The following is a 21980-nucleotide window of genomic DNA, read 5'->3' as shown; positions in this document are numbered from 1 at the left end:
AAGGGGCTGCCGTGGCTCTGTGGATTGTGGTGCTCAAGACCCGCCCCCCGCCGCCGTTCCGCGTCCCGCCGTCTTTTGGCCCCTGGCGGCCTCCATAGCGGCGCCGCGCGCGCCCCGTTCTTCGCGGCGAAGCGGAAGAGGCAAGATGGCGGCGGCGGGAGCCCCGCGCCCGGCCCCGAGCGGCGCCCGGCGAGGCTGAGCCGCTCCCCGACCCTCCGTGCCACCGCCGCCCGCAGGAGCCGCCCGCCGCGGGCCATGCCCGGTTAGCGCCCCGTCCCGGCACACGGCGGGGTCCGGCCGAGCCCCTTCCCCGCCGCACTGCCCCGCTGGCCCCCTATGGCCCTGCCCCGGCCCTGAGCGCCGCCCGGCCCTATGCTCCCCGCGGGGCCGCGCTGCCTCTGAGCCCGCGGCGGCGGCGGCCCTTTTCCCGGAGCGGCGGCGAAGGTGCGGGAGCGGAACGATGTTCTCGGCGCTGAAGAAGCTGGTGGGCTCGGACCAGGCGGCGGTCCGAGACAAGAACATCCCCGCGGGGCTGCAGTCCATGAACCAGGCTCTGCAGAGGAGGTTCGCCAAAGGAGTCCAGTACAACAGTGAGTCCCGGCCCGGGCGCCGCCTCCGCTCCCGTTATCGCCGCGCTGCCGTGCGGCTCCGTGCTGGGGCGGGCTGCGGGCGGTGTGCGGGGGTTGCGGTGCGGCCGCGTCCCTGTGGCACCGGGCAGGGTTCTTTGTGAATGGGTCGGTGTCACTTCGAGTGTGGAGGAGTAACTCCTCAAGGCAGGTGGGTTCCCTTCCCGCAGCACGGTGTCCTTACTCCAGTGGTTGTGTGATAAGGGTCTGTGCCTTGCCACGGCTTAGCAGCAGGTGAGTGCTGTGTGCCTTTATGTGTCCTTGGCAGGTAATGCCATTCTGGTTATCTGTCTCTGTACCTGATACAGCTGTTCTGTTCTCAGGGAACACTTTTTTCCTTACACTACTGAGGCTCAGAGTTGTGTTTTTCTCTCTGGGGCTCAATAAAGGTTATTCCTAATACATTTCAGGAAGGCACTGCAAATATGTGAATCCATCTCCAAGTAACAATAGCAAGACAGGGTCAGTAGTTACACCATCCCAGCTGAAGAGCAGCTGTGAGCAGGAACACCATGAGGATCAACTCGCTCATGTGGGATCGGGCACACAGCTGCAAATGCAGGCAGCTGAAATTGGCAGCTCAGAGCAGGGCCACAGTGTGAGCACAGTGCTGAGCATTCCTGTGCCCACACACACATTGGGGGAACAGATGAGAAGGCAGAGGTTAGCAGGGCAGGGCTTGGGTTGAGTTTTTTGGTTTTTTTTTTTCTTCTTTTTTTAGTATTATTGCCCTTGAGTGTGTTTTTGAACTGAGAGATTTTAGGAGCTTGCAGTTTTACTGGGGAGAGCATTTGGTGCATTTAACCAGAGTGCATTTGTTGAATATGCCAACAGTGTTTAATTTAGGAAAGTAGCAACTTAGCAAGCAGTCATAAGTATGAGCAGAAGCATGTTGTTTCTGCTGACAGATGAGTGGTGAGGCTGCAACTGTTGTACCCTGACACACAACACTGCACCATAAATGCAGACCTGGAGATCTCCTGCCTGAGGTCTGTCCATCTCTGCAGAGTTGTAGCAGTGCCCACAGAGCAGGGTGCATCCATGTGCTTCTGTGTTACATGGGTGAGCTCGGGTAGCTTCTATCAGCTTGTGAATTATGTAAGAGAAGGGAGCTGGTGTTCCAGACAGTGAGTGTTTGTGCTGTACAGATCAGCTGCATCCTGCTGGCACAGCAGCAGAAGGGGACAGCCCTTTGCTGGGTGGTGACTAACTGTGTCGTCACCTAACCTGTGTGCATGCCTACCTGCTTGTCATCTATACAGCAGGACCAAAATTGCAAACAGCTGAGCTTTGTTGTTTTTTGTCTTATTAGCAAAAGCCTTTGGAGAAGCTTTCTGTTTCGAGCACTGCCTTGTCAGGATCTGTGTTCTAATTATTGCTGTTATATTAAGAATAAAGCTGCATCTTTCTGTCCTGCCGTAAGGAAGCTTTCCAATCTCCATAGTAACTCTTCCCAGTATCACTGTTATATAACAGTTGTAGGAGATACAGGCAGGGTTATGAAAGAGTTTTGAAGCGCCCTCCTAGCCACAGCACTGGGAAATAGGGAGGGTTCTGAGCTGAGCTTAGGCTGGCAAAGGTTGGCATGACAAGCAATTGCTAAGGGAAGGGCAGAGCTGCATATCCCAGTGCTATCAGTGTGTCTTCATTAGGAAATACATGAAAATGAACAGAGGGTTGTGGAATGCATTTTATAGTCGTCTTTAACACAGATCTTTTCAACTCTTCCTTTTCCCCATAACTCTAATCCAAAGATGTTATTATGAGTGGTTCTACAGAAATGTTTCTGTGCTTTTACAGTCCATTATTGTGAACTGAAGCCTGTTTCACAGAAGTGTAGGAGTAAGAAGGGACCCTCTGGAGATCGAGTCCACCGCCATTGCAGGCAGGCCCTGTACAGCAGGCTGCACAGCTCAGCATCCAGATGGGTCTTGAATATCTCCAGAGAAGGAGACTCCGCAACCTCCCTGTGCAGCCTGTTCCAGTGCTCTGTCACCCTCACTGTGAAGAAATTCCTTCATGTATTGGTGCAGAGCTTCTTATGCTCCAGTTTATGGCTGTTTTCCCTAGTCGTGTCCTCACAGACCACTGAAAAGAGGCTGGCCATGTGCCTTTGTCTCACTCTTAAGATATTTGTAAGCATTATTTCTCTAGCAGAAGTATATTTAATGTGCTGAGAGTGCTTCGGGTTGCTTGCTGATAAAAGTGGCAGCATGTGGCCAGGATGGGGCCTTATCACCTGGCACTCAGTGCCTGGCTGGGGGGTTCAGAGCAGGCCAGGCTGTGCCGGCTTTGTGGCTGTCAGGTACGTATCCTGACTGGACAGCCCCATCAGCAGGTTTGTGTTGCTGCTGTCCCTCCCACTCGAGTAAGTTTTCAAAAGGAAGAAAGTTGCAGGATAGAAGGTTTTAGATTTCTGATAAGAGCAAAGGCCACTGACAGGCTTTGGCAGCAGTCGCTTCGCATAACGTGATGTTTTGAAACGTAGTGTTTTTATACTGTATTCACAGGTCACACACTCCTTGTTCGTTCTCATTATTATTTGGATGGAGCTCTTCTGTTTTATATACCATGGCCCAAATAACACCACAGTTCCCAAAGCTCTGTAGAAGGTACAGAGAAACCGTGAACACTGTCTGTGTCTGAACCAATTTCCGTAGCTAAGGTGTTTGTGTCTTTGTAAAAACTTGCTGTTTTTTTCCTGGCTGGGATTGAATCAGCTGCATCACTGTTCAGCAGGTGGGTTTGGTGGGGAGAGGGAGAGGTGGCGGCTTAAGCAGCTTACAGCACAAATTATAGACAGAGTTACCAGTAGCAGGTTATTCAAACACGAAGGTCTTTGTAAGGCAGTGATGGCCAAGGTGAAATGAATGGCTCTGGCTGGGTGACATGGATCACCTGGGAGCTACCACTGATCAGTGATGGGAGCAAAAGATGTGGAAGTGCAGAAGTTTCAGATCCAGTGCTCCTGTTCCCCAGAACACAGTGTGTCTTCTGTGCTGAGCTTTACTCTGGGAGCTGTGTCCCGTGTGCATGGCAGCCAGCAGAACCACTGCTGCATGTGCCTGGAGCCCAGGCTGCTGTGCCTTGGTGTGCATCAGCCCGCTCCAAACATTCAGCACTGCTGAACTACTACTACTGAAGTGAGTAGTTCCAGGAATTCTTACTGCTTTTCTTCCTAAAATGTGCTTCAAGAAAAAAAAGAAACATAAAGAATACTGTGTATTCTTTTTGTGAGCATCACAGTCCTTCCTTTGTGTTGTTCTAAGTGTTACTTCCTGGCTTCTGATTGTGCTTTGTTAAATATTTACGTTCCGCACCGCTTCCAAAGGAAAGACCTTCCCCTTCCTGCCACATCCCACCTTCTCTCCCACCACCACCTGCAGGTGCATGATGTTGTGCACTGTGTGGCACGCTGCTTTGCTGCTGGCTGGACTGTTCCCCCCGGAATTGTGCTTGAGCACTTCTGCAGATCACATCTGCTTCTTGCAGCAACAACAGCTTCTGGTGTTTGAATGGCCTTGTGGTCTCAGTCTCAAACATTTTAATGAGGATAATGCTGTGATATGGGATTATTAGCACAGATGTTCAGGGATCTTTGCTGTGGGAGCTATGCTTCTCAGTTGATCAGCATCCTCGGCAGTGCTGGGCATTCTGGGTGTCTGGTTCTGAGTTGGTCACAGGCCCGTGCTTGGGGCTCTGCTCCCATTTCCCCATCTCCAGAATGGAAATGCCTGCATTTTTCCTGACACGGTGACAATATGAAAGAGAAGTGATTTGCTTAGTTCTTTTCCTCACATTTTTATCTATTCCTCATCCCTACCCTTTCTTCCTACAGATAGTTCTGCTGTCTTTGCTACAAACCTGTTGCTGTTGGCATTAAGTACCAATTTAACTGGAAATTGAAGTAGGGCAGCAGCAGTGTGTGTCCCACAGGTAGCAGCACTGACCTCACCCCGACGGCTGCTCTCATTCTCACAGCCCAGCCGCTGCTACCTGGTGCCCGTGCACTGAGCCTCACGGCTCTTCCTCTCTTGCAGATGTCTGTTATTGGGTAGACCTGGGCCATCCAAAGTCCCAAATACTGAAACTGCTTTGTTGGAAATTATTTATGTGATCTGCTGTCTTCCTGTTTGACTTGTAAAGGCTTTTCCTACCTGCAGGAATAAGAAGTCAGTGAAAATGAATGCATTATGTAGGATGAAAGAGATCCTGACACAGAGACTGCAGCAGCTGACGAGGGCCGGTGAACACATCCAACAGGAGCACGTGGTGTCATCAGCACCCTCAGCTGATCTCAATGTGAGCTGCTGGCTGCCCAGGGCTCTCCTTGCCGTGTTAATGCCTCCATGTGCTGCTCCCACTGCTCATGCAGGCAGGCACTTGAGCTCGAGGAGAAAATTGAGCGTACTGAGAATGAGTAACATGGGGGAGAGTTCCAGCTGGTTCAGTTCCTTGGTGCAGCTCAGCAGTGACTGTGTGAGTGATGGTGTTGGCAGCAGGAAACCTGGGGGAGGTGAGGTTGTCCCTTCTGGAGAAGAGCTTGCAGCTGAGTCATCCTGGAGTGATCCTGAAGCTGCACCCCAGGAGCAGCCTGACCACTGCAGGGTCTGCTGGTCCCACAGCACTCACTGCTTCAGTATTTCATGCAGTGTTTTGTGAGGGAATCTGGGTTTTAAAATGTCCCTCTAAGCTAACCTGTGAGAGCATTTCAAGAGATTCAAGCTCTAAAAGGGACAAACAGGATCTTGTTCTTCCTCCATCACAGATCTGCTGCGTTCATTAAGAGAAATGAAGACAGTCCACCTTTGACTTTTTTTTTTTCCTTCTATATGCAGGAAACAGGATCTCATGCAGGGCAATAGGAAATAATTTGCTGTCTCTGCAGAGATGCTCTGGTACCTGTAAATGAAGGCAGCCTATAAATACTAAGTTAATTTGTGCCTTTATGACCCTTGTAATGGGGAACTTTGTAAAAGAGTAAACAGCAATACCTCTTAGTGGGCGAGAGCAGAACAGCCACGATGGTTGCCGAGCAGAACTGCAGCACGGAGCCCTTCACAGACGTGGTGTCTGTTGGCTGTTCCTCCAGGTCTTGCTGTTCTTACGCTTTTCTCTGAACTGACTGCAATAACTCCTACGTTACAACAGAAGGCAGCCTTCGGTCTGTGATTTCCTGCCCGGTGGATGACACACAACCTAATGCTAATCACCTGAATCTGCCATGAGATGTCTCCGAGCAGCCCATTTTCTGGTGCATTATTGCACCTCTTGGGGATCAAATGCAAGCGCAAACATTCTGGTCCTGTGCAAGTCAGCTTATGGTTCCCAGTAGCCTTGTGGTTGCCACGCGAAACAAAAATCTCATAGTGCAACAGAAGATTTTGCAAACAATGCGTACCACATTCAGAAAGAGCACTAAGGCAGGCTCTGGGATGCTGGTGTTATTAATTGCTGCAGAACTTGCTTTGCTGAGCTGTGTGTGGTTAATGGCAGTGGTACAGCCGGTGCGTTGTCTTCCCCTCACAAGGATGTTTTGGACACTTCTTTCCTTGAGATGGGTTTGAATGCACCTTTCCCTGCACGCTGCTTGCTGTGTGTGGCAGCAGGCAGCGAGGTGAGAGAAGCAGAGGCACAGCTGGCTGCTCTCACACGTGTTCTGAATTTCCAATCTTCATGTGGGTTCTTTTTGCTGAGCTGGTGTGAGTTGCTGAATGAGCACTGATTGTAATGACTGAGGCTTGTGTTTTCCAACAGAACCCATCATGCCCGTGTAATATGGGAGAACAAATTGCATCTGAATAATGCTTGCAAAAAGTTAGCATGCTTTTTACAGTGTTCTTTCGTTTGTTTTTAATGAGTTTTGTTGATCTGCTTGCTCTTTTCTGCAGTGAAAATTGTTATCCGAGGGGACAGGAACACTGGGAAAACCACCCTCTGGCACCGACTACAGGGAAAGAAATTTATTGAGGAATACATTCCAACTCAGGAGATCCAAGTCACCAGCATCCACTGGAATTATAAAAGTAAGAGGAAAGAGGGAGGAGAGGGTGGAGGGAGTGACATTCGTGGGGCAGTGCATCTCTGTGCCTTCAGGAGGAACTGGCACTGCAGCCTTATTTGCTTCTTCCGTGTCTGCTTGGGAGATAAAGTGGGCTATCATCACTTTAATGTATTACTCACAGTTTCTCAATTGTGTTTTTAGTAACAGAATTTTTCAGAAATGATGAGGGCTGCTCTGAAAGCACTGCATCCTGTTTCATGATGGCAGCAGAGGCCAAACCTTCCCACCAATATCCTGTTGTGTTGCTGCTGTGTGACAGATGGCAGCAGAGGGCACTCTGGTAGAATGGCACCTGACATGGGAGTAAGGGGTGGAAGTGAATCCCTTCATATGGAAAAAAGGGCTCCCACTGGTATTCATCCACACTTATAACATTGATGGAGACCAAAGGATGTGAATGCTGTGAGGGCTGGTTTCAGCAGTGCCCACAGTGACAGTGGTCACCTCTACTGGTGCAGGTTTTTACAAGTAACATGCAGGCTCTTGTTCATTGCTGGCGAAAATGCAGGCTAACAGTGGTGACTGTTGAAAAATAATGTTTTATAGCTGAGAATTTGCTCTGTCCAACAGTGTTATTGTGCTCTTTGTATCTGTTGTAGTTTCCTTGGAAATAAAAAGGAGGCATTACTTTCCGAGTGACCTACATATATGCTGTAAGAGCTAAAAAATAAGCTTTTGTTGATGGCAATTCAAGGAAGGTTTTTAATTCATGATCCAAAAATTTTTGAAAAATATGGGTGATGTGCTTGACTTGCTAATGACAACAGGTTTGTGATGAAAATCTTTCTGATGCTAACCCTGCTTGGTGTTGCAGTATTGCAGGCAGGTGAAGAGCTTGATGCAAACTATTCTTTCACTGATTAAGATGTAAAGAGCCTCCCTTAACTAGTGGTGAGGATGCTTTAAAAATGGTTGTAGCACTGATAATTCCAGGCTGAGTTACTGAAGCACAGAAGTAGCTTTTTTGAGTGCTTGTTTGAATTTGAGAGATGAGGTGTGATTTTTTTTCCCATCTGCTCTGGCACTGTAAAGTAAGTGGCTCTGAAAGCCTGAATCTAGCCTGGAGAAGACACTGCAGACACAGTAGTTGTATAAGCAGTGCATTAAGTCCAGCTCTTGGGCTCCTGAGCAGAAAATGCCACAGCCTTGTAGGCTGCACTGACTCAGCATGAACTTGCTCTATGAGACTCGCTTTTAAAAAAGGAAGAAAGGTCAGCACTTAGTTTGTCATTACCAAGTATTGCTGAAGCATGTGCTCTGCTTCCTTACGCCTGAAACAAAAACTTACAGCTGGAGTAAACACTGAATTGAATGCTCTGTCTAATTTATCAATGAAAGTTGTGTTTGAATGATGCCATGATGCCGAAGTCTTGTGTTAATGATGGCAGAACCCCAGCGTGTGCTGGCGGGCAGTGTGCCACCAGGGACACAGCACTTAGAATCCCTTGGCTTCGTAGGCTTCATCACAAGGAGAGGGAGCAGATACTCCATTGTGTGTTTGCAGTGTGCAGGTAAGCACAGTTCTGGGACTCTTGTGCCCTTCTGCAGGCAGGCTTCCACCTGAGCCAGCTTTCTCTTGACAGAGGTTGAAGAGATTGGTAAGGATGGAGAGCTGTGAATTGCCTTGGTTAGGGGAGGAGTGCAGGTAAGCTTTGCTCAGTCCAGCTAGTGGTTTTCTCTCGCATTCTGGATCTGATATTGAGCTAAGTCTGCTGTCACAACTTCTTAGATTCTTTCCCTGGGAGTCTCTGCGTGGCCGTGCTGCAAAGGTGTGCTGGTTACCTTCTGCACGTCTTCATTAGGTGACTTTGTATTGGGCACCATCTCGTGGGAGTGCTGCCTCTCAGCTCTCACAAGGTGTTGACATCTGCAGTGTTCACACAGCGGTGTTCTCCATCTGCAGTGAAACGGCTGGCATGTTGTGTTGGAGCTGTGGCACCTTCCCTCCATGTCCTTGCTCTTCTCTCAGAATATGGCCACATGGATGTAGCGCATAGAAGGTGTTTGAAGGATGGAAACTATCTCCAAAATCGAACTTGAATGCCTCAGCCTGAACAGACAGATCAGAGTAAGGCACAGGTTAATTCATTTTTCAGTTCTCTTAAGTTGAAAGGATAGACGGAATTAATTGTTAACTGTTGATTGTGGTTTTATGCAATATCACAGGTAAAAACCTGTTTTCTTTCTTCTCTAATCATTGTCAGTAATAAAGGCACTGTTCGTAAATACAGATTTTGATTTCTAAGAGGTTTATTCATGCCTGATCGTTGTTGTGTACGTGAACAGTTACAAGCAAAAAGGCATTTGAAGGCTGTTCCTTCTTTAGAAAGACGTGCTCATCTCACATGTCCCTAAAATGTGCAGAAACAGTGTCTCCCTTCACTGCCAAGCTGCTGGGAGAAGTGTTTTCCTTGGTGTTTCTTTCATTTGATCAAATGCTATTATTTCCTCACTAATAATCTCCAATAGGAAATTCTACACCGACCTCAAAACTTGCAGAAATAACTGCCTTTTTACAAATCTGCAAGGTATGTGTTCTGCTGAGTAAACCTTCCATCTACCACAGGCAATGTGAGAAATGGCCTCAGAGCTGATTACTGCCCTGTTCGCTGAGTTAATCTGTAGAGGAAGAATTAAGTTTGTTTTCCCTCTGATTGTGCTCTCAAGCCACCTTAAATAAACATTATGAGGTAGCTGGCAGCAAATATTTACAGATATTAATTGTATTGTTGTCAAATATTCAAGGATTCTTGCGTTGCTTGGTATTAGATTTACCTTTTAGGCAGGGAACACATCGCCTTGTCACAACTTCAGAAGTTTTATACTGGAGGAATTAATAAGAGCAGAACTGAAGTTATTTCTTCCTACTCAGAACAAACCAAATTGCTTTTCAGTGCCAGTTGTCTTTATTATGGAAATTTTTCTACCCAAGTAAGGAATTACCATTTTTGACTTCAGTGTCAGTGTTCAGTTTTTTTTAGTTTTTAGTTGTCATCAATTTTATTCTTCTTTTAGCAGTTTCAGAACAACAAAAAAAAAAAAATAGCAAATGCTTTTGTTCCAACACTTTGAGTGCTTTATAGATCGGTGTGTGGCATTCTGTGCTCTGCAATCCGAAGGGTAAGAAGTGAGTCACGTAATTGCCTGAGAGTAAATATGATTGCACCCATAAAGCAGTGATTCTTATTTTTAAATAAGGTTTCTTGCAGTTGGAGTCTTCTCAAAGTAATTGTAACCAGAGGGAGGAAGGAAAAGGTTCTGGTAAAAATGCTTGCTAGAAATTGATAGTCTTAGGGGGGAGGGGGTAGGTCTCAAAAGTATTTCTGAACTGGTTACTGAAGATTGAAAACTTGCTGAAAAGAGCTGTCATTCTCAGTGGAAATCTCTTCCCTCAGCATTTTAGCGTTTACAGGGGAAATGTAGGTGAATGGTTGGGCTGGGTGGACTTGGAGGTCTTTTCCAACCTTGGTGATTCTATGATTCTTACCTTGTCACCATTTTTTGGGTGAACGGTGTCTTACAGCACCACTGGCTGCAGAGTACTGAGCCAAACAGCAACTGAGTAGAGGGGTTTGAGTGGTTTGATCTATTAATCCAAGCTATAGAATTAAAGTGATGCTGTGGTGCTCTCTTTGCTGCAATATGCCTTCAGTGCTGGCAGGGTGAGACTCTGCTCGTGCTGCTGTGAGTCATATGGAAGCCAACACAGCAGTGCTGTGCTTACCTCCTGTGTGTGCAGGGCAATCAGAAATGAAGCTGGTGGTGAAGAGGAAGAACTTACTGGCTATTGGCAAACAGGAGCACTGGTGCTGAAAGGGAAGAATAACAGCACATGGAAAGTGGTTTTCTAGGATCTCATATAGTTTCTTAGCAAAGTTCTGCACTGTCCCTCAGAGAAAAGGGCATAAAGAGGGCAAGCAGTTCAGCTCCTCAGCGATCCACAGCGCTGCTGCTCAGCAGAAAGTCAGTAGTGGGGAAATTACTCACCAGGAGAGTGCATTTGGTGTTAGGATAAGGAGCTGGCGGCTTCTGGAGCTTGGGAACAACATCCCAGTACCAGCTGCAGCCAGGTGGGTGATGGGGAGCATTGTGCTGGAGCCCTGCTGGCTGCGGTGCTCTGTGGGAATACATGGGACAGATGTGGGTGTGCAGGTCTGAGCAGAGGCCAAAGCAGTGCAGGTGCTGCAGTGCTATCAGCCCTGGCACGTCTCCTCACCCCGTGCTGCTCCTGCCAGGAGGGACATCAGTGGGAGCTGCTGCAAGGGAAAATGGGCTGATTTTGTTTTGCGCATGAACCTAACAGGAGGTGTTTCACCAGAAGCAGGGGATCAAGGTTTTTCTTTATTCGAAGCCTGTCTTTACAATGTTTTGAAGCATTTGAGCCAGCAATGAATTCTAGAGTGAAAATATTTTCTGGCTTGAGAATGACACTTAGCTAAATTCTCTTGTCATGCTAAGAGATTATTTTTTGCTTTCAGACATTCTCTCTCCGTTCCACTGCTTTATGTTCGGAGCTGCTCCACATACAAGCTTTTGCTTCGTACCCTATAGCATCTCTGAAAAGCAGCTGTGTCTCAGCACAGCTTTGAGAAGATCAGACTGCTTATTCCGATGCAGTGAAAGCATCCAAACAAAGCTGCCCATCCTTCATGCCCTCTGAAAGTTCACCTGCTAGCTGCCAGTACTGGCTGTAGTATTCTTCCAGTGATTGTTTTGTTTGTCTTGTTTCAGATTTTAGCAGCTGAAATCTACCTTGCTGCCTGTTATTTACTGACTTTGTAGCTCATAAAGAGGCAAAATTGCTTGTTTTTCATAGAATTCGTCTTGAAATGTGTGTAGAGAATAATGGATTTCTGGGGCTGCAGGACTGCCTGCAGTGTTTGTCGTGTTTACATGAAAATGTCACTAGTGGGATTGATTTTCCTTAAATGTGTGTTCCCTTGGCTATCAGCTGTACGCCTGGCTTTTAGACCAGGTATTATTTTCCAAAATTAAATGTATATCTTTTCTAAAGAGAACGAGAACCTCTGTATGTTATGAAAAGAATCTGTGAGGTATTTGTAACGCATTTCGAATCAGTAATAAATGCAAAGAAAAATATCACATAGCTAAGAATCTTGAAGAAGCTTTTAGATAAGGCAGTACTGGAGTACAGCCTCTTCCTTCCACAGCACCCATTCATTTGGTGATGTGTAGGTTTTCTTTCAACTGAAGCATCACTGCCTTGCTTTTGGCTTTGACCTGATGCTGTGGGCTCCAGGTTGGGCTCTGTGAGGAGGGCTGGGAGGCTTCATTTTGCTGAAACCCTTTTCCTGACACTGTCTTCTTTTTGTGCTTTTAGCCACTGACGATATTGTTAAAGTTGAAGTGTGGGATGTAGTTGACAAAGGTAAGCTTTATAAGTTCCTTTCTATTGGAGATTATTGTTTTTTGTTGTTTGTTTTTTGTTTTTTTTTTCTCCCTTGTACTTTTAATTAAGAACTTACCTGAAATCAAATGTACCTGTTTACTTCTTTTTTCTTTAAAAAACGTGTGAATTTATTTTATTCAGCTACTGGCTATTAATTCCTAGGAGAATATAGAGGGGAGAGCAGAGTCTCGTGTGCTAGAGCCCACTGTTTGCAGTCTGAACTTGAGATCAAACCCAGTATTTGGAAGCTGACGTTTGATGTCCTGTGCAGCAGATGAGAGCCTGCTACTGAGTTATTCAGCTTCTCTGAACTCTACTATAAACTTCATCTTCTCTCCTTTATGCTTTTAGACAGATACTGCGCTCTGCATTCTGTTTATAAAATATTTGCCAAGCTGCTTTTCAAAGAAGTGATATTGGTAAATGATAAAATGTTACCTGCTGTGAATAATGTATGCAGGAGGGAAGGATGAAAGAGCAGCCAATTACTTCCATTTTTCCTAAGTGCTTACCAGCAGAATCGTTAAGATGTATAAATACATTTTTCAGTAGTTTTCAGGTTTTGCCAGAATGTAAAGTTCTATTTTCTTAAATAAGATAGACATACTCAAAGGTAGGATCTGAATGCCATCCACTGTGTTACTACAACAGGTGGAGGGCTTGTAACAACCTATTCCATAGCCTCACATGCATGTTCTTTGGCTTTTAAGAGGTGTTTTGTACCAGATGGACTTTTAATTTAAAGTGTGCGTATGGTCAGGAAAGCAGTTTTGCAAGTGAATGTGTTGTGCTCTGCAGGTGTGTGAGCTTCTCTCACTCAGATTTGTTGACCACAGTGAGTGAAACATAACCTTTTATGGTTTGCCTGTTGACACATTGCCTTGCAGGACTGCCTCTGAAGCACACTGCCTCCAGTGCTCCACGTGTGCTGCTTACACAGATGTTAATGGCAAACTATAAGAAGGTGGCAAAAATAGAGTGGGGCAAAGGGAGGTGAATTATAGCTAATTGTATTAGCTATGGCATGTCTAAAAGAATAAAATTGGAATGTTAAGTAAAAATACCACCTGTGGTTCAGATAAGGGAGCCTCTATGTTAAACTTGAACCAGTAACTTCAGGTGACAATGCTGGGCACTTTCTTTTCAATGTTTTAAACTGTATTATGCAGTGTAGGCAAAACCCTGCTCAGGTCAGAGTTACTGCTGAAGTCAGACTGGTCACGACCCACGACCCTGGGGTAACATGCACAGGGATAGAATCTGAGCAAAACATCTGTTTTCTCTCCTCCTTGCAACTTTGGTATGAATAGATAGACATTTAATTTGGGAATCATGTGGTTCCAGCATTTATTTCTGTGAATAGCTTCTCTGAGCACAGTCATCTTCTAAACTAGAGACTTGTCATTTTTTTGGCAAAATGGATTGGATTTGATATGAGCAGATGTTGTTAACAGCTTTTCTGATACTGCCTTCATTTCTGGCAGTGGAACATGTATTGGAAATCTGAAGGGACGCTTTACCTCCACTTTATATTCAAGATGGAAGTCATTCTGTTAAGATCCCTACTTATGGACCACTAATGTGTATTTTTACGTAGTTAAATGTATTCGACCTGTGTAGTGTCAAAATTTACTTTACCACGATTTAACAAAATCAAATCCTTTCCCATTGCCATAGCATTGCAGGTTCTTGATAAATGCAACTTTAGGAAAGTGTTTGCGAATTAACTTGATCATCTCTAAGATTAACATTATTTCATGACATTTTTGTTCTTCTGTATGTTTAGGACAAAAAATCCTCCTGCGCGATGCTTTTGGTGAGAGTGGCAGCGGTGTAGGCAGTAGACTTCAAGTAGTGAAGTGTTCAGTGCTGCTAGAGCACTGCTGAGACCTGATCCCCCTCCATTTTTCCCCCGCCCTACAAGATCCTGGCTGGTGTGCCCGTTCACATTTGTGCAGAATGCTGCTTTTATCAAGCTGGATTTGGACCTGCCAGAAATGCGTATTCTGAATGTGCGCTTTGATGTACACTGTTTTCCAGGCTAAATTTCTTCAGTGAGTGTTTCCCCATCGTGGAACAATTGTTCCTTCTTAGAGAAGATTAAGAGACATCTGTTTAAATTTAGAAAACTCATCTTGGAAATGAACCCACTTGTGGGTATGTTGCTGCTAAAGGATGTAAAGTTGAACTGCAGTGTTCAACTTCAGTCTTCTAAAGCAGCTTCAGCCACTTCTGTGCCGTGCAGCACTGCCGTTCTTTGTATCTCAGTGTGAAAATGCATAGGAGAGTATGGGGAACCTCAGTAATCTGCACCCTGAAAAGCTTCGTGTACATTTTTGCACTGAGTTAAATGTGGTCTGGTTAAGTCGTGTTTTGCCTAGCGCTTAGCATTGTGCCTCCCTGTCCCTGTTGGCTCAGCAGCGTGCTTGGATTTTGCTCTCCAGACTGTTAGGAAGACAGGAAACAGCACTGCTGACCCTGCCTGACTGATGAATGGTGAATCGGTGCCATTTGTTTAGCGTAAAGATGTTAATTTGGAAGTAAGGGGGAAAGGGCTGTTGGGAAAGCTTGGAGCCTGGGAGGCAGGTTAGTGCATGGGAGCAGGAGGGAATGGCAACTGTTACGCTGTGCTGCTCCTCTTACCTTTTTTTTTTTTTTTTTTTTTAATACTCTCTCGAATATATATATTTTTTTACTTACAGACTCACTGTAAGGCTTATCTGCAGCCTGCTGGGTTTTCCCTGGACCTGCTCAGGGAGCTCCTTTGTGTAATGATGCCATTTGTTAAATGCTTAGCAAGTAAAGCTTGCTCCCAGCTATGGATCGTATTGAACTTTATCCGGTACTGTATTAAGTACAGCCTCCTTTGCTGCCCTTGATCTAAAAGAACATAGAGGAGATATCTGTCAGCAGAAGTCACAGTCCTGACTCATCTTTCTGGCTTTGCAGCACGTTGTGTAACTGCTGCAGGTCGTGGAGCTGTAACAGATCCTGAATGCAAAGCAGCTGCTTGAAATTCAGATGATCTCCTATCTTCTGCTAGTTAGGTTCCTGCATCTTTTTCATACACAAACTGAAGAGATTTGTTTTTCTGCGGCCCCTGGAATCACATAAGCCCTTTCCACTGTATTGGAAATTGATTTCTTTTCCTGTCACTCTTCTCCCTCTCAGAGATTTGTTGTAAGAAAGGGGAAGGATAGAATGAATACTTCTGTTATCTTCTAACATCAAAAGTTGGATGACTCGGGGGAGACAAACGGTTTAGAAATGTGTACTTTGGTAGGATGTGCAGAAGTGTTTCTCTCAAGCTGTGGACAGCATTTGCTGGCAAGCTTTACTGAATCCTTGCTATCCTGCAACACACATGGTAGTGTGCAGAGGCTGTCGGGTGCTGGCCATGAATGCTGTCTTTGGGTGTCCAGAGGAACTGTCCTGTAGTCCTTGGGGTGCTGCTAGGAGGTTATTTGGTTTTGTGTTTCACCTTTGTTTTCTAATCAAGTCTCCTAAATCACACAGCACTGCAGCCTGAAACGCAGCACTTTGTGTAATCACACAGTTATCTTTGCACACTTGCCTTTACAGCCTGACCTGCACCTTTTCTCTACATATGTCTTTCTCTGGCTCATCTTGCAGTTTTTGTTCCAGAAATAGACATTGCACATGAATATGTACACACGTGTGCTTTTCAGCTGTTACTGCCGTGTAGACGACCTCCTTTGTCGCCATGAGGAGCATCACATCAGAGTGTTACTGTTTCCTCTTGGTATGCAGCTAAAGCCATCAGCAGGGAGAGGTGTGCAGTAGTTGTAAATATGTCCAGGTTAGAAAGACAGAAGAACTGGTTGTTCAGGACAAGTGACGTTTGTGAACTGTGGAGAGTTTTGGACGAGTGTAGCTACTTGGGTTTCTGTTTTACCATTTAGAAATTCAGGCCAGCAAAACTGAGCAGTAATTAGAGAAATGGTGGTGTTTTGACACTGAGAAGAGCCATGTTATTTCCACTGACTTGAAATTACTTCAAGTGGGGAAAGGTGTGCACATCCTAGCCATCCCACCACTTCAGCTGCATTGGGTAAAATCAGAGCGCGTTGAGGGAGATAGATTGCAAGAATGGAGAAGGATCAGGATTAATATTTCTGCTGTTTTCAGATGACAAAATAAATGACACCGGGGCTGTGAATACTTTAGAAATACCTATGTTTTGCGGTGATGTACAGAAGCATTGCCAGATGTGCTGTCAAGATGTTGAGACTGCTTCTGTATCCTGGAGCACTTGCAGAACTGATTTGCAAGGCCTGCTGAATGTTATTCCACAGCTCCTGCCATTCAGAAGGTGCCCCAAACTTTTGTTTCCATAGCTGACACTGACTTGGCAGCTATCAGGTAGTACAGTTGACAGAAATTTACTAAATGTAACCTGCCAAGTTGTGCTAGAGAAGTGTTTCAAACTTCTTAATTAGGGCTACCAGCCAACGCAGCCTTCAGCAGCCTACGGCTGAATTCACAGGGAAGGTATGTGATATCTGTGCACATTTCCTATAACAGAGTGTTGGATGGGTGATTTCTCTAATGCAACTTTTCTTCATTTAAGTAGGGAAGCGCCTCAGAAACAAATCTTTTAGAAATAACTTTGTATTTCATAACTAACCTTGACCTGCATGCCAGAAGAATAAAAGACTTTGTTTTTCCCAGTGCCATGTGCAGAACCACAAATTTCACAAGTAATCGCTCGATGTTCATCAGCTGGTTCTGTCCCATGTTGCAGACTCTTAGAAGAGTCAATAGGGGTGGCTTTGTGGGCACATCTGAGCTGCCAAACATCTTGCACTGTCAGTGATGGTGAATTTCTAGAAATTATGAGAAGGAATTCCAAGTCTCTGTGATGCCATTATTATTTAGTTAACTAACTGACTTAGTTAACTGTTCAGACTGGAACAAAGTTGGTTTAGAAGTACAGTTCTTGATTGCTCTCCACAACATCTGGAGGATATTTGATATCTGCAAAGCATAACTCTAGACCTGCAGGTTGTTTACTGCGCAGTGCTGTTCATTTGATAAAGCTCTGGAAACTACTATACATAGCTAGAGTTTAAACTGGACCTGGGGGCAAGGACAGGTTTGTTCATGGTATGTCCATACTACATTTCTTCAGCACTGGGTGAAAAAATGTGTGCTCTTGCATGCTAGGATTCCTGGCAACAGGTGGTGATGAGTGTCTACACAGGGAAGTGGTGATGGCTGGTGGCCGCTTTGCTGATGCTGGTTACTGGTTCGTGGTGCCCACATTGGTCCTGGGCTCTAAGATTTGGAAATGTGATTACAGTGTAACTGATATTACAGGAAGCTGTTAGTTAAACCCTGACTTGTTTTCTGGTGATGCTGAGTCTCAAAGGATGCAGTCAGGGGTGAGGAGGGTGCATGGCAAGCTCAATACCCTGGACTCTTCAGGGGAGCAGCCTTTGGTCTCTTAAGGGATCTGCTTGGTAGAGCACCATGAGATAAAGTCCTGGAGGTAACAGGGGCCACAAGGAATTTGATTAGCATTCAAGGATCACCTCCCTTATGGTGATGCATCTCAAGACTGAGGTACTCAACAACTTTTTTTGTCTCAGTCTTCACTAGAAGCACTGTAGACATGGTGCCCAAGTCACAAAAGGCAAAGACAGGAGCTAGGAGAGAAAGGACTGCATGCTGTAGGAAAAGATAAGGTTCGAGACCAGCTAAGGGATCTGAAGGTGCATAAGTCAGTGGGACCTGCCGAGATGCGTGCAAAGGTTCCAAGGAAACTGGTAGATGAAATGGCTAAGGCACTGTCTGCCATATTTGAGAAGTTGCAGCAGTCAGATGAAGTTCCCAGAGACCATAAAATGGGAAACACAACCTCCATATTTAAAAAAAGAAAAAGGGGGGGGGGGGGAGAGGGGAAAGACCTGGGGAAGTACCGGCCAGTCAGTCTCACCTCTGTGCTGGGTAAGATCATGGAGCAGATCCTCCTGGAAACTATGTTAGGGCACATGGAAAAGAGAAGTGGTGGCTTGATGTCCAGGTGGGGACCAAGAATGAGTGGTGTTCCTCAGGGGTCTGTATAGGTACTGTATTGGCAGCATGGCTAGCAGGGCAAGGGAAATGATTGTCCCCCTCTGCTCTGCCCTTGTGAGACTCAACCTACAGTGCTGCTTCAGCTCTGGGCACCCAGCACGAGAAAGATGTGGAGCTGTTGGAGTGAGTCTGGAGGATGCTGTGAGGATGCTCAGAGGACTGGAGCACCTTTGCTATGGAGACAAGGCTGAGAGAACTGGGGTTGTTCAGACTAGGACAGCAAAGGTTCTGAGAAGACCTTAAACAATCTTCCAGTTCCTAAAAGAACCCTAAAAGAAAGCTGTAGAGGAATTTCTTGCAGGGACAAGTAGTGATAAGATAAGGAGTAATGGCTTTAAACTAAAAAAGGGTAGATTTTGAGTAGATATAAGGAAGAAATTCTCCACAGTGATGGTGGTAAAGCACTGGGATGGATTGCCCAGAGAAGCTGTGCATCTTCTCTCCATCCCTGGAGCTGTTCAAGGCCAAACTGGTTGTGGTTTTGAGCGGCCTGATCTGGTGGTTGGTATCCTTGCCCATGGTAGGTAATAGGAGGTGAGTGGTCTTTAAGATCCCTTCCAACTCTATGATTCGATGAAATACCAGTGGTACTTTAAAATGTCAATCTGTGAGCTTAATCAGAGCTTATTGAGGCTGTAAGAAAAGGGAGAAGTCATAGAGGATCTCACTTTTAAGAATTAAGGCTGCATTTTAGCATATACCTTAGCAGAAGCAGGTGAGTTGGAGAGAAATGTGAAGATTTATCTGGGTGGGATTATGGCCATGAGGTGGCAGAAGTCTTTATGCTAATTTTCTAGAGTCTTCTCCAGTTATGTAGTCTGTTGCCTTTTGCACTTTGCTATGAAGTTGATGGGAACTTTATCTATCCCCAGGTCTGGGGCCCCCAGTACGAGAAAGATGTGAAGCTGTTGGAGTGGGTCCAGAAGGCCGTGTGAATGATCAGAGGGCTGGAGCTCCTCTTTTGCGAAGACAGGCTGAGGGAGCTGGGCTTTTTTAGCCTTGGAGAAGAGAAGGCTGCAAAGAGACTTCATTGCAGCTTTCCAGTATTTAAAAGGGGGTTATAAACAGGAGGGGAATCATCTCTTTACAAGATTAGATAGTGATAGGACAGGGGGCAATAGTTTTAAGCTCAAGGAAGGAAAGTTTAGATGTTAAGGGGAAGCTCTTTACAGAGAGAGTGGTGAGGTACTGGAACAGGCTGCCCAGAGGGGCTGTGGATGCTCCATCCCTGGAGATGTTCAAGGCTGGGTTGCATGGGGTCCTGGGCAGCCTGGTCTGATACCAGATCTGGAGGTTGGTGGCCCTGCTTGTGGCAGGAGGCTGGAACTTGATCTCTTCTGACCCAGGCCATTCTGTTATTCTAGCTTATTCTTGTGTGCGTGTCACAAGGCAGCCCCAAGCACCTAATGGGATCTGAAATCCCATTTATTTCCCAGACTGTTTGCCTCAGGTCAGTGCAGTAGTACAGCAACATCACAGCATATCTCAGAAGGCTGTGTATGGTGATTGTGCAGCTCATTTTTAATCGCCTTATGGTCTTTTGTTTCTTCAACACTAGCGCAAGAAGTATGACAGGAAAGCTTCCTTTGTGATCTGAGGATACACCAAAACAGATATTACTGAGTCACTGGGATTTTATCTTGTGAAGAGCATGGTTTAAGCTGCTGCAGACTTCCTTTGTATTCAGCTTTGAATTAGGCTAGCTGATAGTCTTGAACAGAGTAGTTAGTTTTCTTTTGCAAGGCATGCCTGCTCCAGCCCACCATTTTCCCCAAGGCTTATAATAGAATTTGGATCTGCTTTCAGGCCATGTTCCAAATGCTGTGGTCCTGACCGAGGATTCACAGATCCATCTTGGAGTTCTCTACACAGTGTAATGCATTTGTTTTTTACAATTCTTTTTAAGGAAAATGCAAAAAACGAGGAGATGGTTTGAAACTGGAAAACGACCCTCAGGAGGTGAGTCACCTTGAATGTTGATATCTGCCTCTGCACGAGGCCTCTTTTCCACTTCTGGTCATGGAGAGTAAGTTCTGTATTTGTTTCTACTGTAAGGCTGACCCAGAGGGTGAATAAGGGACAGTGTGATCCCTGATGCTCTTCACTCTTCTGCCTGTGCTTTTTATCCCTGTTTGTGCCCCTATCACAGCTTTCCTGCTGTTTGCTGTTTGTCTTTTGGGACCGACCCCAGCTGTTTACCCTGTAGGTTTGTACCTGTTTGCACACAGTGAGTGTCAGGAAGCCCTTTTGTAATGGGCTTCCTGAGAAAAATGAAGAAATTGCTGAATGCCACCTTGCTGCTCATTAAAACTGGTCTAGCAATTACCTCTTAACACCCTTTGAAATGTAGAGGAGGCAGCGGCAATAGAAGTGCCACTAGTGTGTCAACATAACGAGTGGCTTCCTCCAGGCTCCTGCCCAAATATGTGTCCTTGGATCTACTGCTGTAGAACGAAGTGCCATATGGGAGAGTGTAATCTCACATTCCCCAAACTGCATTTGGGCTACCAGTGCTTTTCTGTGGTATCTCTTCCAAAAGCTGTACTATTTTATCCTCAGGAAGTCGGTTCAAAGGCATTTGATTGCGTGATCTCTACTGCAGATCTTAAAGAGCTTTATCCCTCCTCTTCATACATCGTTGCATTTTGGAGTGCAGTGCACAGGCAGAGTTCTGGTACTTGCTCAGTGACCTCTTGAAAACTACTAGAAATTGATGCAAAATCTGGTGTTACTGATACACGGATTGCTGAGCACTCAGTTATGGGGATGAGTCACAGCGGTGAAGAGTTTTCTGGCACTGAGGGTGGCAGTCCTCCTCAATCCGTGTGATCAGATCTGAAAGATTTTCTTTAGAAATGTTCTCTTCTGGGAAAGGGCCTCTATGAGAGCAGTTGTGGCAGCTGCTTCTTCCTTTGCAGTTGTGTATACATTTTTTTACCCTTGGAAAATGAGTCAGAGTTGTTCTATTGGTGCCAAATTGCAGCAGGAGCCTTGCAGGTTCAGTTGTGACCAGCATTGTATTTTATGCAGAGTCCAAGCAACGAAAACCAAACTGACTGCTGGTATGTATTTTTGAACTCTATGTGGAAGAAATCAGTAGAAACTACATTCTAGCCATACACATCAGAAGCATTAGAAATAAGGTCAGTATTTGAGTTGGCAAAGAGATGGAATATAGGAGACAAGTTCTCCTCACTCTGTTTTGTAGGTTATACAGACTTATCTTGCTAATGCAGGATTTGGGGGCACAGGGAAAGAGGAAGGAGTGCATTTTAGGACTTCCTGTCAGTCATGGTTTCTTTTTTTTTTTTCCAGAGGCTGCCAGGTGATACATGTCCTGGTCCTGTGGGCACTGCGAGCTGTGACCCATCAGGCACCTTTTCTAAATGATGATAATGTGAACTCAATAGGTACTTCTTACAGTAGCTGTCACTTTTGGCAGTTTGCCTATTCAGCACTGTATCAGTTGTGTTCTGCATGAGCCTGAAGTTGAATTATTTACTGCTCTTTTTGCTTTTCTTCTTTTTTTTTTTTCCTCAGGCAGAGTCAGAAATGGCTCTGGATGCAGAGTTTCTGGATGTGTATAAAAATTGCAATGGTGTAGTGATGATGTTTGACATCACCAAACAGTGGTAAGACATCTTCAGCAGCATGCACTACATCACATGATTCTCACTTGTTTGATGAAAGCAAGTGGCTTCTGGACCTCTTGATTCCCATGTGGCCTCTGATGCTGATAAGCAGCCTAATGAGTCAAAGCTAGTTTGTATCCCTTGAAATA

The 21980-nt window shown here is 45.6% G+C and overlaps 1 protein-coding gene across 4 annotated transcripts in view; it reads left to right on the top strand.

The window, feature by feature from the left end:
* Positions 1 to 94: 94 nt before the first annotated feature.
* The window catches only part of RABL6 (RAB, member RAS oncogene family like 6), a 52697-nt gene continuing 30811 nt past the window's right edge, over positions 95 to 21980 (top strand). Inside the window, exons 1-6 of one of the 4 annotated variants that reach the window (XM_085239288.1) lie at positions 452 to 590; positions 4790 to 4928; positions 6518 to 6652; positions 12032 to 12079; positions 20106 to 20158; positions 21744 to 21831. In XM_085239288.1, the coding sequence (XP_085095414.1) occupies positions 20110 to 20158; positions 21744 to 21831 (137 nt within the window). In that variant the 5' untranslated portion in view covers positions 452 to 590; positions 4790 to 4928; positions 6518 to 6652; positions 12032 to 12079; positions 20106 to 20109. Of the gene's footprint in view, positions 591 to 4789; positions 4929 to 6517; positions 6653 to 8647; positions 8759 to 12031; positions 12080 to 20105; positions 20159 to 21536; positions 21610 to 21739; positions 21832 to 21980 lie in introns of those variants that run through there. The other 3 variants (XM_010720684.4, XM_085239287.1, XM_019621319.3) reach the window with 3 other exon arrangements.

This window comes from Meleagris gallopavo, chromosome 19, assembly GCF_905368555.1.
Source record: "Meleagris gallopavo chromosome 19, MGAL_WU_HG_1.1, whole genome shotgun sequence".
NCBI classification, from domain to species: domain Eukaryota; kingdom Metazoa; phylum Chordata; class Aves; order Galliformes; family Phasianidae; genus Meleagris; species Meleagris gallopavo.
Note: the sequence above shows the minus strand (reverse complement) of the source record. Positions and strands in the feature narration are given on the sequence as shown.